General features: G+C 38.1%; 1 protein-coding gene across 3 annotated transcripts in view; it reads right to left on the bottom strand.

Moving 5' to 3' along the window:
- GRM1 (glutamate metabotropic receptor 1) overlaps window positions 1-15,482 on the bottom strand; it is a 178,201-nt gene that overhangs the window by 33,215 nt on the left and 129,504 nt on the right. For all 3 annotated transcript variants that reach the window (XM_041423471.1, XM_041423472.1, XM_041423473.1), the window contains exons 4-6: window positions 9,229-9,475; window positions 3,143-3,311; window positions 792-918 (exon numbers count right to left, since the gene is read on the bottom strand). In XM_041423471.1, the coding sequence (XP_041279405.1) occupies window positions 792-918; window positions 3,143-3,311; window positions 9,229-9,475 (543 nt within the window). The remainder of the gene's footprint in view (window positions 1-791; window positions 919-3,142; window positions 3,312-9,228; window positions 9,476-15,482) is intronic.

The following is a 15,482-nucleotide window of genomic DNA, read 5'->3' as shown; positions in this document are numbered from 1 at the left end:
ATTTTTTCTGTGACTAGGAATAATGCCCTGCTGAATGCTGGCATCCAAAATTTGCAGAGGTGACATGGGGCAGAGGTACCTCTAGTCTTTCATAGTGATTCAAACCAAATGTTAAGGTCAGGTTGATGCTTCTCAATGCATTGTAGCTTTTTTGGGGGGGTAATGGTTGCTGTGAAACCCAGAGCAGAAGTGGAGGTTGACCTTGATAAGTAAAAAATAAACAGAAGGATGCTAAAGCATGCAACTCATCCAAGGCATATACACAAGAGAGACCAAGTCTAACTCCTTCCAGACAGCTTTTCTCAGGATTTTGTTAAAATTCTTCTTGCTGGTGGGTCCAGTGAGAATGATCTTTATACCAAACAAGAGTCCAGTATTCAGTTCTTGAAGGTCCTGAAGTCCCAGATAAAGTGCTAGCAATTGCATGGTAAAATGGTAACAAAAGAGTATTCAGTCAATATGACAAGAATGCACCGAACTCTTGTGATAGTCACTGCTAAATTGCAGCAAATGCTGCTGAGTTCATTAGCAGTCTTAACAGCTTTATTAATACTTGTGCTAAATGAAGGAAAGGAACAGACGGGCTATAACATTTCTTGGCAGAAATTTTGCTGTCTTTATTATCTCTGGTGTTGCACTAAGCTGAAAGACAGTCATCCTAAGCTGCACTGGAATGTGTGTCCAAATATGTACCTTTAATATCTCTGCATGCTGCCATCTTACTTTCCAGCACACAGCACTATCCTTGTGCCCTGTAGAAAAAGAATGTGTTTGGAGGGACACATGCCTACCTGTCAGGTCAGCATTTGGCCACCAGCCAAGCTCACAGGCTTTACAGGTGAATTCATCCTGAACAAATTCATTCTCCTTGCAAGCAGTGCAAATCCAGCAGCAGCTCACTTCTCCTTTCCTGATCACCTGCAACACAAAATACATCCTGGGTTCTGATCCTCTGTCAGAAAACAAAGAGGCACATATCACCACCCCCCAGCAAGCACATAACACAATACACTGTTTAAAACATGACAGGATTCCTGTGTATGGCACCTTTCAAACAGCTAGAAAACACCAATCATGATTTTGTACCGATCCCTGTATTACAATTTGTGCTTAGGATTTCAAGGATAACATCTGGGGACAATTTTATTTTGTTTTGAGGAGAGCTGTTCTGAGTTAAAAGTACAAAACCATTTTCCCTCTGGTACAGAGGCATGGTGAATGTCATATTTTCAATCAAACTTGAGGCTTAATCTGTGAGATGGCAGAGGTCAGGACAAGCAGTTCAGCCCACACTTAATATCTATTGCATAGTAAAAACCAGTAAACAAAGTCAAAGGTTAGAACCAAGAGTAATTAATGCATATAAATACATATATATATATACATATACACACAAGCACATTCACATAAACATGCATTCCAATTTATGTGGAAGTCTTTTTGGGGCTCACTACTCAAGTGTAAATAGAAAGTAAAATAGGAAAAAATTACAAAACATCCCGCTAAAAGGATCTATTGGGTTTTAGCAGAAAAAATAATTAAGCAGTGACCAACCTCATGCTTCGGAACAGCTCTTTTAGGGACAAATGCCCCTGAAAACTTTCTTTCTTTGCTGTGAGGGCTACTAAATGTGATGATCCAATGCTGAAAAGATTATTTCCTTGTCTTGATTCCTAGTTTCATTACCCTGAGGCTGAAAGAAATATTAAGGATATGTCTGGCTCCTAGGGCTCTGACAAAAACTCTGCCCTTGTTTGCCAGGAAGGAGGAATTCAGCCTTTTCTTCCAGGTCTTCCTATCCATCTATATGCAGAGATAAGTACAGCAGTGAAATACAAAATGTTTGTGTTATTGAATACTGGCTTTGTGGGCTTTTTTTTTTTGTTTAACATTTTCTCATGCAGTCTGTGGAGAGAGTCCAATAGGCTTCCATGAGAGCTGAAGCTGGCATTTTGTATGCATAGTGTTTACACGTACACACATACACAAACTGCACAATCTCAAAAACAGGGAAAAGATGTTTTGGAGGGTGGTAAATACCGATAATGTTTCTTCTCCAAGATGCTGGAGTGTGTCACTGTGCCTTTGCCAAATCATCAGTTGCTTATTGCTTAGAGTAGCAATCCAGAAATAAAAAGCCGCAAATGTGCTTATTAAATGAAAATAGAAAGGAAGGCCTACTCTAAGGAGATTTTGCTGAATGGGCTTCTTGCCATTTTAAACTTAATGCATCCATACCATTCTGATAGTGGTGAAACATGTCTTTATGTCATCCAGACAAAACTGGTAGGAAATGATTTGAAGCCTGATGCAAGTGCTACTGTTTGGGGAACACAAGTGATTTCATTTGTGTTACCATTTGTTCTGTTGTGAACATGAGATATAAATAGGCATGGGGTTTGTTGGGTTTTTTATCAACTTTTCCTTGCAGGTGTAACTGCTGGAACAAAATACTGGACTCCTGTGGGTCACGATATTTTCGAGATCCCCCAAGTGCATCACAGCCACTGAATGACTAAGTGAAAATCTTTCTCACATAACGTAAAACTCAAATTCTGCCACACTAGAAGATTCTGCATCCCTGCAAAGGGTAATTTTAGAAAATATGGGCCTGTATATGCTGTTGTTAAAGAAAGGTATTAGTCTAGGAGTCTTTCTATCATTTTGGCATTCCTGAAGGTAAGGAAGTCCTACCCATTGACTTGTGTCATGGTTTGACCCGGAAGTGAGGTTTTGGGAAGTTATGGCCAAACCAATCAGTGGCCAAATTTCAGATTGGCACCTGGTGTGGCCACTGGGGACTTGGATACGCCTCTGAGAACACACAGGGGTTAAAAGCAGAGCACTCCCAGAGAGGCTTCTTCTTTGGAGTCCGGCAGGTGAGCGGATCTGACCTCTTCCCTGCCCAGCTATGTCTGGGTAGGGGAGGGGAGACCATGCAGCCCGAGAGAAGGAAGCCGGAGCCGCTTGCCAGATGCAGAGGTGGAGAAGTCCTGGGATGGGGAGTACACTTTTCATGGGGGCACTGGCACTGTGCCGGAGTCAATCCATGACAACTTGAAAGGAGCTTGCTTGAGTTCAGGGAAAAACAAGTACTGGATATTCATATTTCTGTATCAGAAAGTAAGTGTCTGAGGCACACCTTAATCTGGCCCTTCAGGCAAGGCTCGCTGCACACCGATCGGACCATTCCGCTCTTATTCATCTGAATCCTGTAGTCATCAATGTTGAGCACGCCCTCGTGCCAGGTCCCAACCAGGACATAGTCATAGCGGTTGGGCTCTATGTACTGCAGGTTCATGATGTCATATCTGCAAGGAAAAAACAATGAGTCACTGTCCTGCAACATATAGGACAACAATTTATCTTGTTCTTCCTCTTCTACCTCTAAATATTCATGTTATCACTTTATACCAGGGACTCGGGTTTCACAAAAACCCAAAATGCTTCAGGATTTGCAGCAGAATCACAGGAAGTATCAGCTCTGATTGGCACACAATTGCTGATTGCCTGCCTTGCTTGCATAAAACTATGGGTCAAAAGTTGTGTGTCCGGGAAGAACAGCACGCCGAAGAGAGTAAACTCTGCTGAAGATGCAGGTGTAGGCAATGTCTGGATGCTGTGTTTTCAAATAATTTGTTAAAACTTCTTTAACCTTCACTTGGTGTCTCCATGCAGGCTGGTTGTAATATAGCCCTTGCTCGGGGCTCTTAAGCAGAAATGCTCAGACCAACCAAACTGGTTTGTCATAAGTTAGCTGTAAGCTCTAAGTTTGACCATTCATTTTATGCAGCCCAGTGATCCTGTCAGGAAAAGTTAGCACCTCAGTCACAACATTTACTTCCTCACCCTAGGCACGAAGGAGAGCACTTCCCTAGGCTAAGGTAAGGGAAGCATATAAAACTGCTACAATAAACATCCAGCCTGCTCCATTGCCTTCAATGTGTTGGTGTGTGCATCCCTTACTGATAATTATTATATTTATTCTTTTATCCACGGAATGCAGCTTGATTCTTAGTAGAAAATAAGCAAAAATGGAAGAATGAATGTTGGAATATGTACAGAGAGGAAGAACAACAAAAGAGGATAAACCCACATCCTGGTCTCTTAAAATGGGAAGAAGGAGGACTTTGTTTAATAAATGACAAGAGAAAGAGTATTGAGAACAAGGAATCAGCATTAGAGCTGAAGATAACAAAGCATCTTATATTTTCTAAGCCTGGGATTTACTGCCTTGCTCTTCTTACTGGATTGTCTCAGTCTCTGGAGAAAAAAAATCTTTTGTTTATAATGGGCCTTGCTAATCTGTACATGCTTTAAGAATGAAAGGTGAGGTAAGCAAAGTACAAGCCATAAATAAAATTGGGATGTTTGGTTGAGAACAAAGAGAGACATCCATTTGTCTCTTTTCCATTTTGAGTTTCAAACATGGAAAATTTCAACTCCCTCTGCTCTTCACAGAGGGAAGAGGTGCTAGAATTATTCTCTAGAGTAGAGCAGAATAATTTTCATAACTAAGTCTTAGTTAAAGAAGATTTAAAGAAATGCATATTTACAGCTGCAATTAGACCTCATTTTGGCAAATATGCATGCTCAGATAATGCCAGTGCCACTGCAGAGCTCCACTGAATCACGTGTGAAAAGGACCCCTGCCACTGAGTTCAATGGAGCTCCAAGCAGGAGGCAGCTCCATTGGTTGGGAATTGGCCACTAATCAAGGCATTGCTTAGGAAACGGGTAAATTTCAAATTCATTAGGGAAAAATTGCTTCTCATATCCCAGTTCTAACACTAAAAGAAGTGCCTAAAATAGAAATGCTGTTTCCAGGCTTGTGAAGAATGAGGATAACAAGAAGCACTGAAAGTCACGTATTTCATAATGGATACTTAACAGACAGGAGTGAAGTGTGGAAATGTGAATTCCTCTTCCTAACAAGGAAAAAGTACTTGGATTTTAGTTTATATTAGACTGACACAAAATCAGTTACTCTGGGCTGGAAAATTAATTCAGGAAGGAGAATAAAAGATTGCTAAAACCTCACATTCCCTTAATGGAATTTTTGAGCTCACACAATTTTTCATTTTCACACATATACATCACAAGGCACAGAGTGACACTAATGCAATACCAATTAAGAGGTTCTCCTGTGTTCTTGTAATACTATTCCCTTTCCTATAGGTTACCTGTCAAAGAATAAAGTATGTAGATTAAAAGCTCTTACACAGCCTTGCGTTATGACAAGGTGTAGTACAATGTTTGCAGCTTTGATATGCAGCTTGAATTTTGAGTGGAAAAATATGGTCTTGCAAATACACTTGGTATATGGAGATGTGCTTAAGTTTTTTATCCTTTCCTTCTTTTTCTTAATGAAAAATCTGTGCTTTGGGCAAAGACAAATTCAGTGCTGGAATACCTCCTCCCATCCTCTTGCTCATGTCTTGCTCAACTTTAACAATTTTGGGTTGTGTCCATGCTAAAAATTATGACCCCAAAAGAAGAGGGTTTGGCAAGAGTTGTGAAGCTCTCAGAGAGTGAGACTTATTGGAGACAGTTGTATTTCACACACATGGCAGCATTTAAAGAGCCCATTAAAACATTCAGTGGAAAAATTAATCCTTCTTTTAACATAAGAGCAAGATCTCTGGTATCTTGGGAAATGATGTGACCCAGTAAGTGGTGTCTTTTGAACAAGTTACTTGTAAGGCAAGCCAGAATATAAATCAGCTGGTCACAGGCACACTCTAAGTTAACTCTCAGTTAATCTGAGATAGCTGAAGTTACCTTTTTCCATATCCATAATACCTGACTGACACTGATGATTGCTATCCTGGAAGACAGGACGGAAAAGAGTGATGCTGAGCAATGCCAGGATGTAAATGGATGAAATAACCACCCATGAATCCAAACTCTGCAACAAAAAATGCACATTTGAAAAAAAAATTTACATGCAAATTTGAAGGCTTTGCATAAGGCAAAATTTGATTATTCACTCAAAGCACTGGAGTAGGTAGTGTTGTCATGACTGAAGCCTGAACAACTGTTGGAAATTTTGAACTAAATAGACTTACATGGTTCTAAGTCCAAGTCCAGTTAAAATGAAATGTTAGTTAAGTGCAATTTTTCTCTTAGATTGTGAACCTCAGCATTTCTCCACATTGGGGCTGAAAGTTCTCCTGCCTGCTGTCACAAAGAATTTTATGGTCAGAGGTCTATGCAAATTGTTTGTCCTAGAGAGGTAAGGTTCTTCATACTAACCACAAGGTAAAAGAAGGCAATTACCTAGAATAGATGGGAGCTAAAAAGATATGTCTGTATCCTAGAGAAGGATTGTGTTGACTATTGCATCCTTCACACCTTTTCCAGCCATTTCTGGAAATTTGAGTGATGTGATTGCTACAGAGGAAGAAAATGGGAGCTACTCAATGAAAGTAAAAATGGCAGCAAATTTACCAGCATGTTCTTAATGACAGTATAGTGAGCACATACAGCTGAGTTTCCAGAGTTATATCCGTGTCATTTTTTTCCCAGAGGCAGTGCAGTCAGCTAAATGACTGCATTTGTGCCCTTCCAATAAAAGTTTCCTTCATATTTCTGCATAAGAGATATTCAAAGAAAAGATTCTTCACAGAAGTAATACACCTTTGGCTACATGCTTTGTGTTTTACAATCTCATGTTGATAAAAACCTTGAAATCTTGAATTGAGCCTGAGATAGAAAAAGAGTAGTGTCTAAACAAATGGTTAAGGTTTCATGAAGCTGTACAGGTTTCAAAACAGGAGATTATGGGAGTGCCAGACAAACATAACTACAGGCAATTCTCTCTGCTCTACTCGTGATGATAACAATTAGGATTTTGCGGGAGTCAATTGCTCAAAGAACCTCGCAGATTTTGAAAATCATGAGAAACGTTGCTGCCTTCTAAGGAGGAATATTATTCCACCTTGTGAAGTTTGTTCACATGATTTGTTCACATGATTTGGGGACAAGATATCTAAAAACTTTCATTTGTGTAACATTCTTACATCTTACACATGTAAGTGCTAAAGATTGTAATTCTTACACTTGCATAGGAAAGCCAAAAAGATTAAGAAATTTCATAGCAGGCTGTCTTTGCTATATTTAGGTGTTGTATGTGGTGCTTATCTCTCATTTTGCTGAAGTACAAAAACTCTTGGGTATTGACAGTGCTTTGGTCTGTTCACTGATGCACAGAGACTTTCCACACAAAGCTCTGGAAGCACTACAGCCAGTCTGAAGCTACAGATGATTCTGTTAAACTGCTGCTGCCATACAAGGATCTGACATAGACTGTGCAGATCACAGTTCTCTGTATGTTCTGTGCAGTACACACAGCCATTCTCTGATACGATATTGCTCACGTCATAAATGCCACGGATTGATTTAAGGATTACAGAATGAATAACCAAAAGGGTAATTGAATTTCCTTGCCCAAACTTGTTAGCTCCAACTGTGAAAATATAAATGAGGATCAATAACAAAAAAATTCCCTACCTAAAATAACCTATCAAATTCTAAGTAGGCCAGGGAATCAAGAAAAATGAACCTTGCTATACCCCAAAATGATGGATGGAATAAATTCTACCATTCTGGCATACTCAGAGGAATATCCTGATATAAACTCACTTATGTTTTAAATTCAGCAACTGTTCAATCTAATTTTATGCTTGGTACTGATGAGAGTTGTGGAAATGCTCTTGGGCAACAAAATAATAAATAAGAATTAGGCTAAAATTGGAAAATTACATCTAAACATCAAATCAAATAGCTAACAGACAGAAAATGCAGCATATGCAAAGCTGGAGTAATGCTTTTATGGACACAAATAGTGTGCAAAAAGCATAAAGCTACACTAAGCAGTAATTTCTCTATATTATCTAAATTATATGTGCAAAGACTTGATTTATGCACGTGTCAATAAGTATGTGTTCAAATGTAAGGGAATTGCTTGCTTTACTTTCAAAGCCCAACCTCAACTGGTCTGTATCTTTGACTAAAAAAATTCTGAAGTCAGTGCTCAACAAGACCAAACCGACTAGCTTTTTTGTTACTAATTGAATGTAACAAACTGTTTAAATGTATATACTGTTTAAATATGACAATAGAAAAAAAACCATAACAATCTAGAAAATGGCAAAACATTGGCCAGTTTTGCTAATAAAACCTAGTAATAGAGATAAGAGTTGCTTTAAGACCACTGTGCCTTATGAATACTCATTGGAGGCATGAAAAGAAGTGAAAACTCTTGTTTGCTCCAGAGCCCTCCCTTTGTGTGGTGCTGGCACTCAGATGCACTTATGCAATAAGCCCAAAGATGGAGTGAGAGAGCCTTTTATAGCACTTCAACAACTCAGTAGGAAAACAAACTTCAGTGAAGCAATCCCTGGGTAGGTTTCAATTAATAATGGACTTTGTACTTCAGCAGCTGAATTAAATGTATTTATAAAAAAGAAAATAAAGAAAAAAATCCTTGTGCTAAAATAGAACGCACAAAACTTAATGAAAGGAAAGATCTCTGTGAATTTGCTCCCATAAGAGAAACAAAGGTGACATCCAAGTCCACAAAGGCGCTGCCTTACCCACTGCTTGGGTACATCCTGTGTCTGCTGCAGGCTAAACAGCAGCAGCTGCCAGAGCTGGGACCAGACCCCAAATGAGTGAAACAGAGACACTTCTGCCAAAAAACCTCTATTATTTGTCCTGCTCTACACAGACCTATGTTTAAATTCAGGGACTGCTCTGATTCTATTTAGAGTGAAACAAATTAAGGAGATCATAAAGGATCTTACCAATCAACACTAAATATTCTCTGGCAAGATTTCAGCAGAGCTCCAGTTGGAATAGGATGAGCACTACAGCCCTCTATTCAAAACCATGTCAGGTAAATTCTTCATTAAATTCCAATCATTTTATTAGACTTTATACATGCTAAAACCCTGGTACCCGAGACCAAATACTACCTTGCACATCAGAAGTCTGTGAGTTACAAGGTTTTTCATCTCCTGTAGCACCAGAAATTAATAAGCTCTACTGTGGTTCCTGTCCCAATATAAGATACCATGTGTTACCAGCGTTATTCCTGGCTGTTGGAAAGACTGGTTCTTGCTTTATTTTTCAGAAAAAAAAAGCCAAAGAAATCTACATCACCAAACACAGTAACATTCCCACTTCCCACCTTCTGGTTTAATAGTTGAGATGAAACCTCTTTACCTTCCAGGGGCATCTCCCTTTTCATCAAACCAAACTTCTTCTCCAGAAACACCAATGAATGAGGATTTGAGGAGGAACTCCAGGAGCTTGCTGCCATCAATTGGCTTCATAGCATCACACAGTCCAACATGCCCGGGGCAAAGGGAATGGTGCATGTTTTGTAGCCCATAAGCCATAGCATATATTGCATTGATGACAAATCCCATTTTACTGTCCTGCACATAATTTTCTTCTAAGCTCTCATTGCCTACAATAGTAAGAAAAAAAGGATTGTTATAAAGAAAGATGAAATTACATGAAAATATGAAAAAAACCAGCAATATATAAAAGGGATTTCCTTCTTTCTGTTATAAAGCTTTAGAGGCATAAACAAGGTGCCATCAGGGATAATTAATTAAAAAAAAACAAACAAAAAACAAACAAACAAACAAAAAAAAACTTGCCCACTATGACCCCAGAGATTCATTAAAAGTGAAGTGCTTCATGAGAAACCACCTGTTTAATCAAGTTGTCATATTTCATTTGTTGGGGGTTTTTTTAATTTTTCCTTTTCATTCCACAATATTATTTATTTTAGGGAAGGTTAATCAAGAAGATAGATTTTCACTGAAATAATTTTTGAAGTGATTTCCTTGAAAAATTTACTTTTTGTTACATGTGAAGTTTTTTTTCTTTAATCTCATGTTTTTGAAGGTCAAGATAGCAATATCTCTTTCAGCGTTGATAACTAAACAATATAAATCAGCATCACTTATCAAGTTATCAGAAACAGTCCTTTTAGTTAAAACTGGTACTAGGTATGCCAGTATGGGATTGCTACAGAAAGTCAGCCAAAGTTCGTAACACTAAGTTTTTGTGAAACTGCAGCAGGAACAGACACTGAAGTCTCCTTCCTCTCAGCAGAAACAACGTGGCAGAAGAGGTTTTCTTCACACAAAGGTTTTCCCACTGATTTGCAGCTGGGCCAGCACTGTCATAGGATGCTGCTTTTTGGCTGCACTCCACATCAGACCCTGCTGGGTCCTGGGCTGCTCCCTGCTTGCCTTCTGCCTGCTGAGCTGCTGCAGACACTTCCAGTGCCGACCCCAAGGCACTGCAGACCTGAGCTGTGGGGCCCCGAGGCAGCTAGAAGTAAGAAACCTCCTTGTTTGGTTCTTTCCCCATAAGCCATTCAATGACAATATGCTCCAAACTGCAAGTTGCTTTTATCTGCAGGCCTCCCACGTTCCTGGATGTTTAACAGGCAATGGCAATCCATTACTTTGTCTCAGGAACACCTTGTGTGCACCAGGAAAGTAGGATGTGACTAGCTGTTAACTGACACTTCTTGAATCCAGGTTGGAGAAGATGTTTGTCATTTTAATGTGATGAAAGGAGGTAAAAATCTGCAAGTTCACCAAAACTTTCAAGTTAAAAAATAGTTCCTTACCCTAATGTAGCTATGATATGGCTTTCAAATCAAGCTATGAACACTGTCCTTACATTTATCATTGGAAAAGGCTCTGATTTGGTAGGTCTTCTCAGTTTGCTTGCACTAAAACTCAGAAATTTCAGCTGGGAATTCATAGGACAGCAGAGATCCCAAATGCAGGGATATCTATCTTGCTTTCCTTGGGTTTCATTGCAGCTGGGCAAGAAAATTTTGCCTCAGTAACTATTTTGCAGATGAGCTTAGCATAGCAAACAGACGCGATGGTGAATTTAAAAAGCTTTGTGAATATAGCATAATCTGACTGAATGAGTTCATGTGCTCCTCACTACCATACATTCACCACCAGTACCACCAAGCAAGGAGCAGCTAGAAAGAAAGCACAAATAAATTCTTTCCAGAGGCAATGCACTTTCTTTGTGAGAGAAGGCTCACAGCTCCCATTCAAATCACATGAAAGAAACACCACTGAGATTCACGTTGAGAGACATGGGAAGAATAGAAAACCTTGTATGCAAGATGACAGAACATTCACCCAGGGAAGCAGAGAGCATGCCAGTGCTTGTGCACCCTCACTTATGCACAGCATAGCCTTGGCATCTCTATGCCTGTATATGCTAATATATAGCCTCAATAAATTACCTTTTGGGGCGTTTTATCAGCTGATTAGTCCCATCGGACTAGCACACTGTGAATTTATCACTGATTCTGCTTTCTTGTAGCTAGAAAATGAAATTGTTCTCAGTCACTAAGTCTCTGGAAGAACCTGGGCTTGGCACAGAATTTCTCTTGTGAAGCTTCTAAGCAGCAGGTTATGGAGGAGGTCACAAAAAGCAGATAGTGCACAGCACTCACTATCTACTACATGAAAGCTTACTTCAGATCTTTCTCAATTTTTTAAATCAGTTAAAAAAACCTGATAGCATAAACATCAGTAACTCTTGCAGGAGATAAGGACAGTATCCATGTATTTCCTGAGGCAAGCCTCCGTGTAGGTGATGGAGGTAGAAAACAAAATGTAAAAGGATTTGCCAATGTTTAAAAACAGGCCATTCCCTTAAGTATGTACGAACTCAGCAAACCATGCTTTGGATTATCATATTTCAATCTAACATGCACACCTCCAAAGAGAATAAATAGTTGGTGGCTGAATAATTTGCTTTTGACTATTTTGGAATGAACACCTAAATTAAGGTTGCAAGCATATAGTCCCACACTACAGAGATGACTTTCTTAATGACACCTATAGAAATAATTGTATTGTAGTAGAAAGCAACATGTGAATTTTCTGAATAAATTGTCTCCAGATCAGAAGTATAAAAATCCTTATATGTAAATAAGATATTTTTCAGTAAATCCAGAATGAGATTTACTATTACTATTTACCATTTACTCTTTTCCCTAAACTTAACTTCCCAGAGTCAAAATCCACTCTATTTCATTTTCATAATTATAAATATATAATTATAAATTATTTGTATATATACACTTATGCATTTGAATTTGTAAAATTCACTTAAAACAATCAGTTAGAAATCTGTGGGTTTTTAAAACAAAAGAAATCATGTAATTGTGTTCAGCCAGAGAAAAACAGTGTTCAATTAAGTTTCCATAGGGCAAGCTTTTAATAAATGCAAATGTATTACTATATTTGTCATGGGCCATCTCTATAAAGTTGTATTTTTCCTCAGTAAGTCTATGAAATGTAACAAAGAGCAAAGCAGAACCCTGAACAGTGAAACTTTTTTTTTTCTTTGTTTCTCAGCCCTCGGAAGAAAATGTCATTGATCTACAAAGACTAATAAAAAATATTTTGTTAGCTTTCTTCCTTTTTTTTCTTTTTTAATTTTAGAGACCTTAGTTTTCACTAAACAAAGAAAAACTGTAAGTCATAAGTCATGTGAATATTGGATTAATTGAAGTCACTCAAATTAGACCATTAATTTTTGGATGACCTTGAAGAATTCAGGTGTCCTAAATATCATACTTAATTTTCTATTGGATGTAATGCAAATCTTCCTTTAATAGTTTAACAGCTTCTCAGTAGTCTGGGTCATTTTTTTAATCACAGTTTTGATTTTAGTCTCTGTTTCTGTCAGTAAATCTTAGAGGATGAGGGCATGTGCACACATACAGTGCTAACCGGAAAGGAAAAGAAGAAAAAAAAACAACAAACAAAACCCAACCAAAAAACCAAACTCCACATCCTGGCTGCACACAACTGAAAAATGCTCCCAGTAATGCTAAAAAGTGATACTGAAGTACAAGTAGAAGGAAGGAAGAGAAAAGAGTCCAAATTTTCATGAAAATCACTCTTAATTTTTCCATTTACTGTAATGCACCTCGCAGCTAAATAATACCAGCTTCAGCTAAGTCCTCAGAAGGATGTGACTGTGAAGCAGCCATGAATTTAATTTAGTGCTTTTACTGTGAAGACAGTGTGGAGCTAGCAGTGCTCTTGAGAACAGAGAGTGTATTTTGCAAATCCCACTTGACAAGCTGGCAAATAAAGAAAAAAAGTGCTATTGGAATTATGGCAAGATATGAGTTAACTACCATGTAAAAGTAAAGATAGGAGATATCTCTTGATATTCAATATAAAACTCAGCACCAAATGTTACTCGTTTGTAGTCCTCAGAAAGGTTAGGGCAGGAGGGAATTTGTGATGGAAATAAATGTAAAAACATTTTGGTTGGGGAATATAGCCAGTTGGCAAATTTTGAGCAAACACAGACATTTGATAAAGAACACAGTCTGTTCATAGATGACTCTTGATTAGCTTAAAAAGCCAAAATCTGTTCAGCAAAATTGTCATAAAAGACAATATTTCATCTGGAGTAGGCAGACAGTTTTATTATTTGCTGTGGTCATCTGCTGAATGTTTAAGGTGAAATAAAAAGTTACCACCTGTCTTCATTTCTGGTGGTCCTAACAGAAGTATGAAGGTATTAAAAATTGAATATACTGCTTTCTCAATTTGCAGTTGTCCTTTTCAGGATGGCCATGCTTCATGGGAAGGCCAAATGAGATTTTTGCTTTGTTGTAAGTTACAAGATGAGTGATGGTTGCATTGAATGTGAGTGCTAATTTATGAAAAAAAAAATCTGGAAGGACAACTGGGGGCAAAATTTCACTGGGAAAATTAAGTGAAATTAAAAAAATCTCCCGTACTTAAGTTGCATATGCCAAGGAGTAAAGAGGGCTTCCCCCAAAAAATGCAGGGTATGAACTGCTAGAGCAGTACCCAGGTTCCTAGAAAATGTCCATATCCATTGGACAAATTGTGGAGGCAGGTTCCCTGTCCTCCCCTTCACTTCCAACAAACACTGGAAGAGGCTTCCTACAGAGATGGCCAATGCTTCAAGCCTGTCAGCAGTTGGAGCCATTTGAACAAAGCCCTTAATAATCTGCTTTAACTCTGGTCAGGTCCAGCAGAACTGAAATTTAAAAAACTCCAATGAAACAAAAGAACCGCCAGTGGCTCTAAGAAAATTTGCTCATCTTCCTCTGTACAGGTTTGTTTGTTTGCATGTCACAGCATGTCCTTGGAAAACACTGGATGTCACATATCTCACACTATCTCATGCTAAAGAAGACCTGACAAACTTCAACCACAACAAATTTGGGTCATAGGATATTGCAAGGAGCAGGGCAGAAGGTCAGCATTTTGACCTGGCCAGTCATTTTAAATCTGGGACTCTAAAGGTAACAACTAAAGGTTTTTTGGGAAACTAAATGACACATTAATGGTGATGAACAAACTTAGTTAATGGCGATTTTTGTAAAATTTTAGGATATTTGGCTACTTAGAAAGGTTGGAACTGTTTTAGTTAGATGATTAAATATTTAATTATGGTTTTATCTTTGTGCACATAGGATATAAAATGTAGCAAATTCTACATTTCTGTTTTGTCACCAATTCCTTGAAAAAAAAATTAATTTTTAATTTTAGTTAAAACTATAGAATAATTTATGTTCATAAATAATTTCAAGATCATTGAGTCCAACCCTTAACCTGACATTGCCAAGTCCACCAAAAACCCCTTTATTATCTTTTATGACAGTAGCCAGATTGTGCTCCAGCTGGACTTTGGCCTTCCTAAGTTTCTCCCTGCATAACCTCATGAAATCCTGGCACTCCTGCTGAGTTGGTTGCCCCTTCACTCAAATGCCATGAACTCTCCTTTTTTCGCCTTGAGTTGCAGCCAAAGTTATCTGTTCAGACAGGTCAGTCTTCTCCCCTGGCTTATCTTTCCACACATGGGAACATTCAATAATTGCTAATCCTCTAACCATTCCAAACTATGATTATATAAAATATTTTTTGCAAAGGGTTTAATTTATTTTAACTCATTTGCCATTATTGATTCAAATGTTTTAGAAACATTGCCAGCTCACTCTCTCTTATATTCTATTTGTAACATCTTTTTACATTATCTAACTTCAAAGATAACAACAAAATTATTTAATAAATTTCACTTCAAGGCACTGCAAAATGAGTAACAGAGGTTATAATTTCTCTAGATGTGATAAGTACAAGATGGTGTGGTTAAAACTTGTTCATCTTTTGTGTTTTTTTCTCTTCATATCACCTTTTTGATAAAAAATATGTTCTATTCATTAATATTGTATGGCTGAAGGAAATCTGCACCTGTGAAGAATAAAAAGTGAACTTTCTACTCACTATGTCAAAAAACAAGTCACAGGCAACAAGTCATTTATTCTGTATGCAAACATCCAAAAACTTCTTCCAGCACACAATCAAATATGCAGTAACAAGAATTCCTGAAGTTTTGTTTCCCTATGTAACTCCCTGCTTTCCAAG

Source organism: Onychostruthus taczanowskii, unplaced genomic scaffold (assembly GCF_017590055.1).
Source record: "Onychostruthus taczanowskii isolate IOZ18803 unplaced genomic scaffold, ASM1759005v1 scaffold78, whole genome shotgun sequence".
NCBI lineage: Eukaryota > Metazoa > Chordata > Aves > Passeriformes > Passeridae > Onychostruthus > Onychostruthus taczanowskii.
The sequence above is the reverse complement of the archived record's forward strand: the minus strand, read 5'-3'. Positions and strand labels throughout refer to the sequence as shown.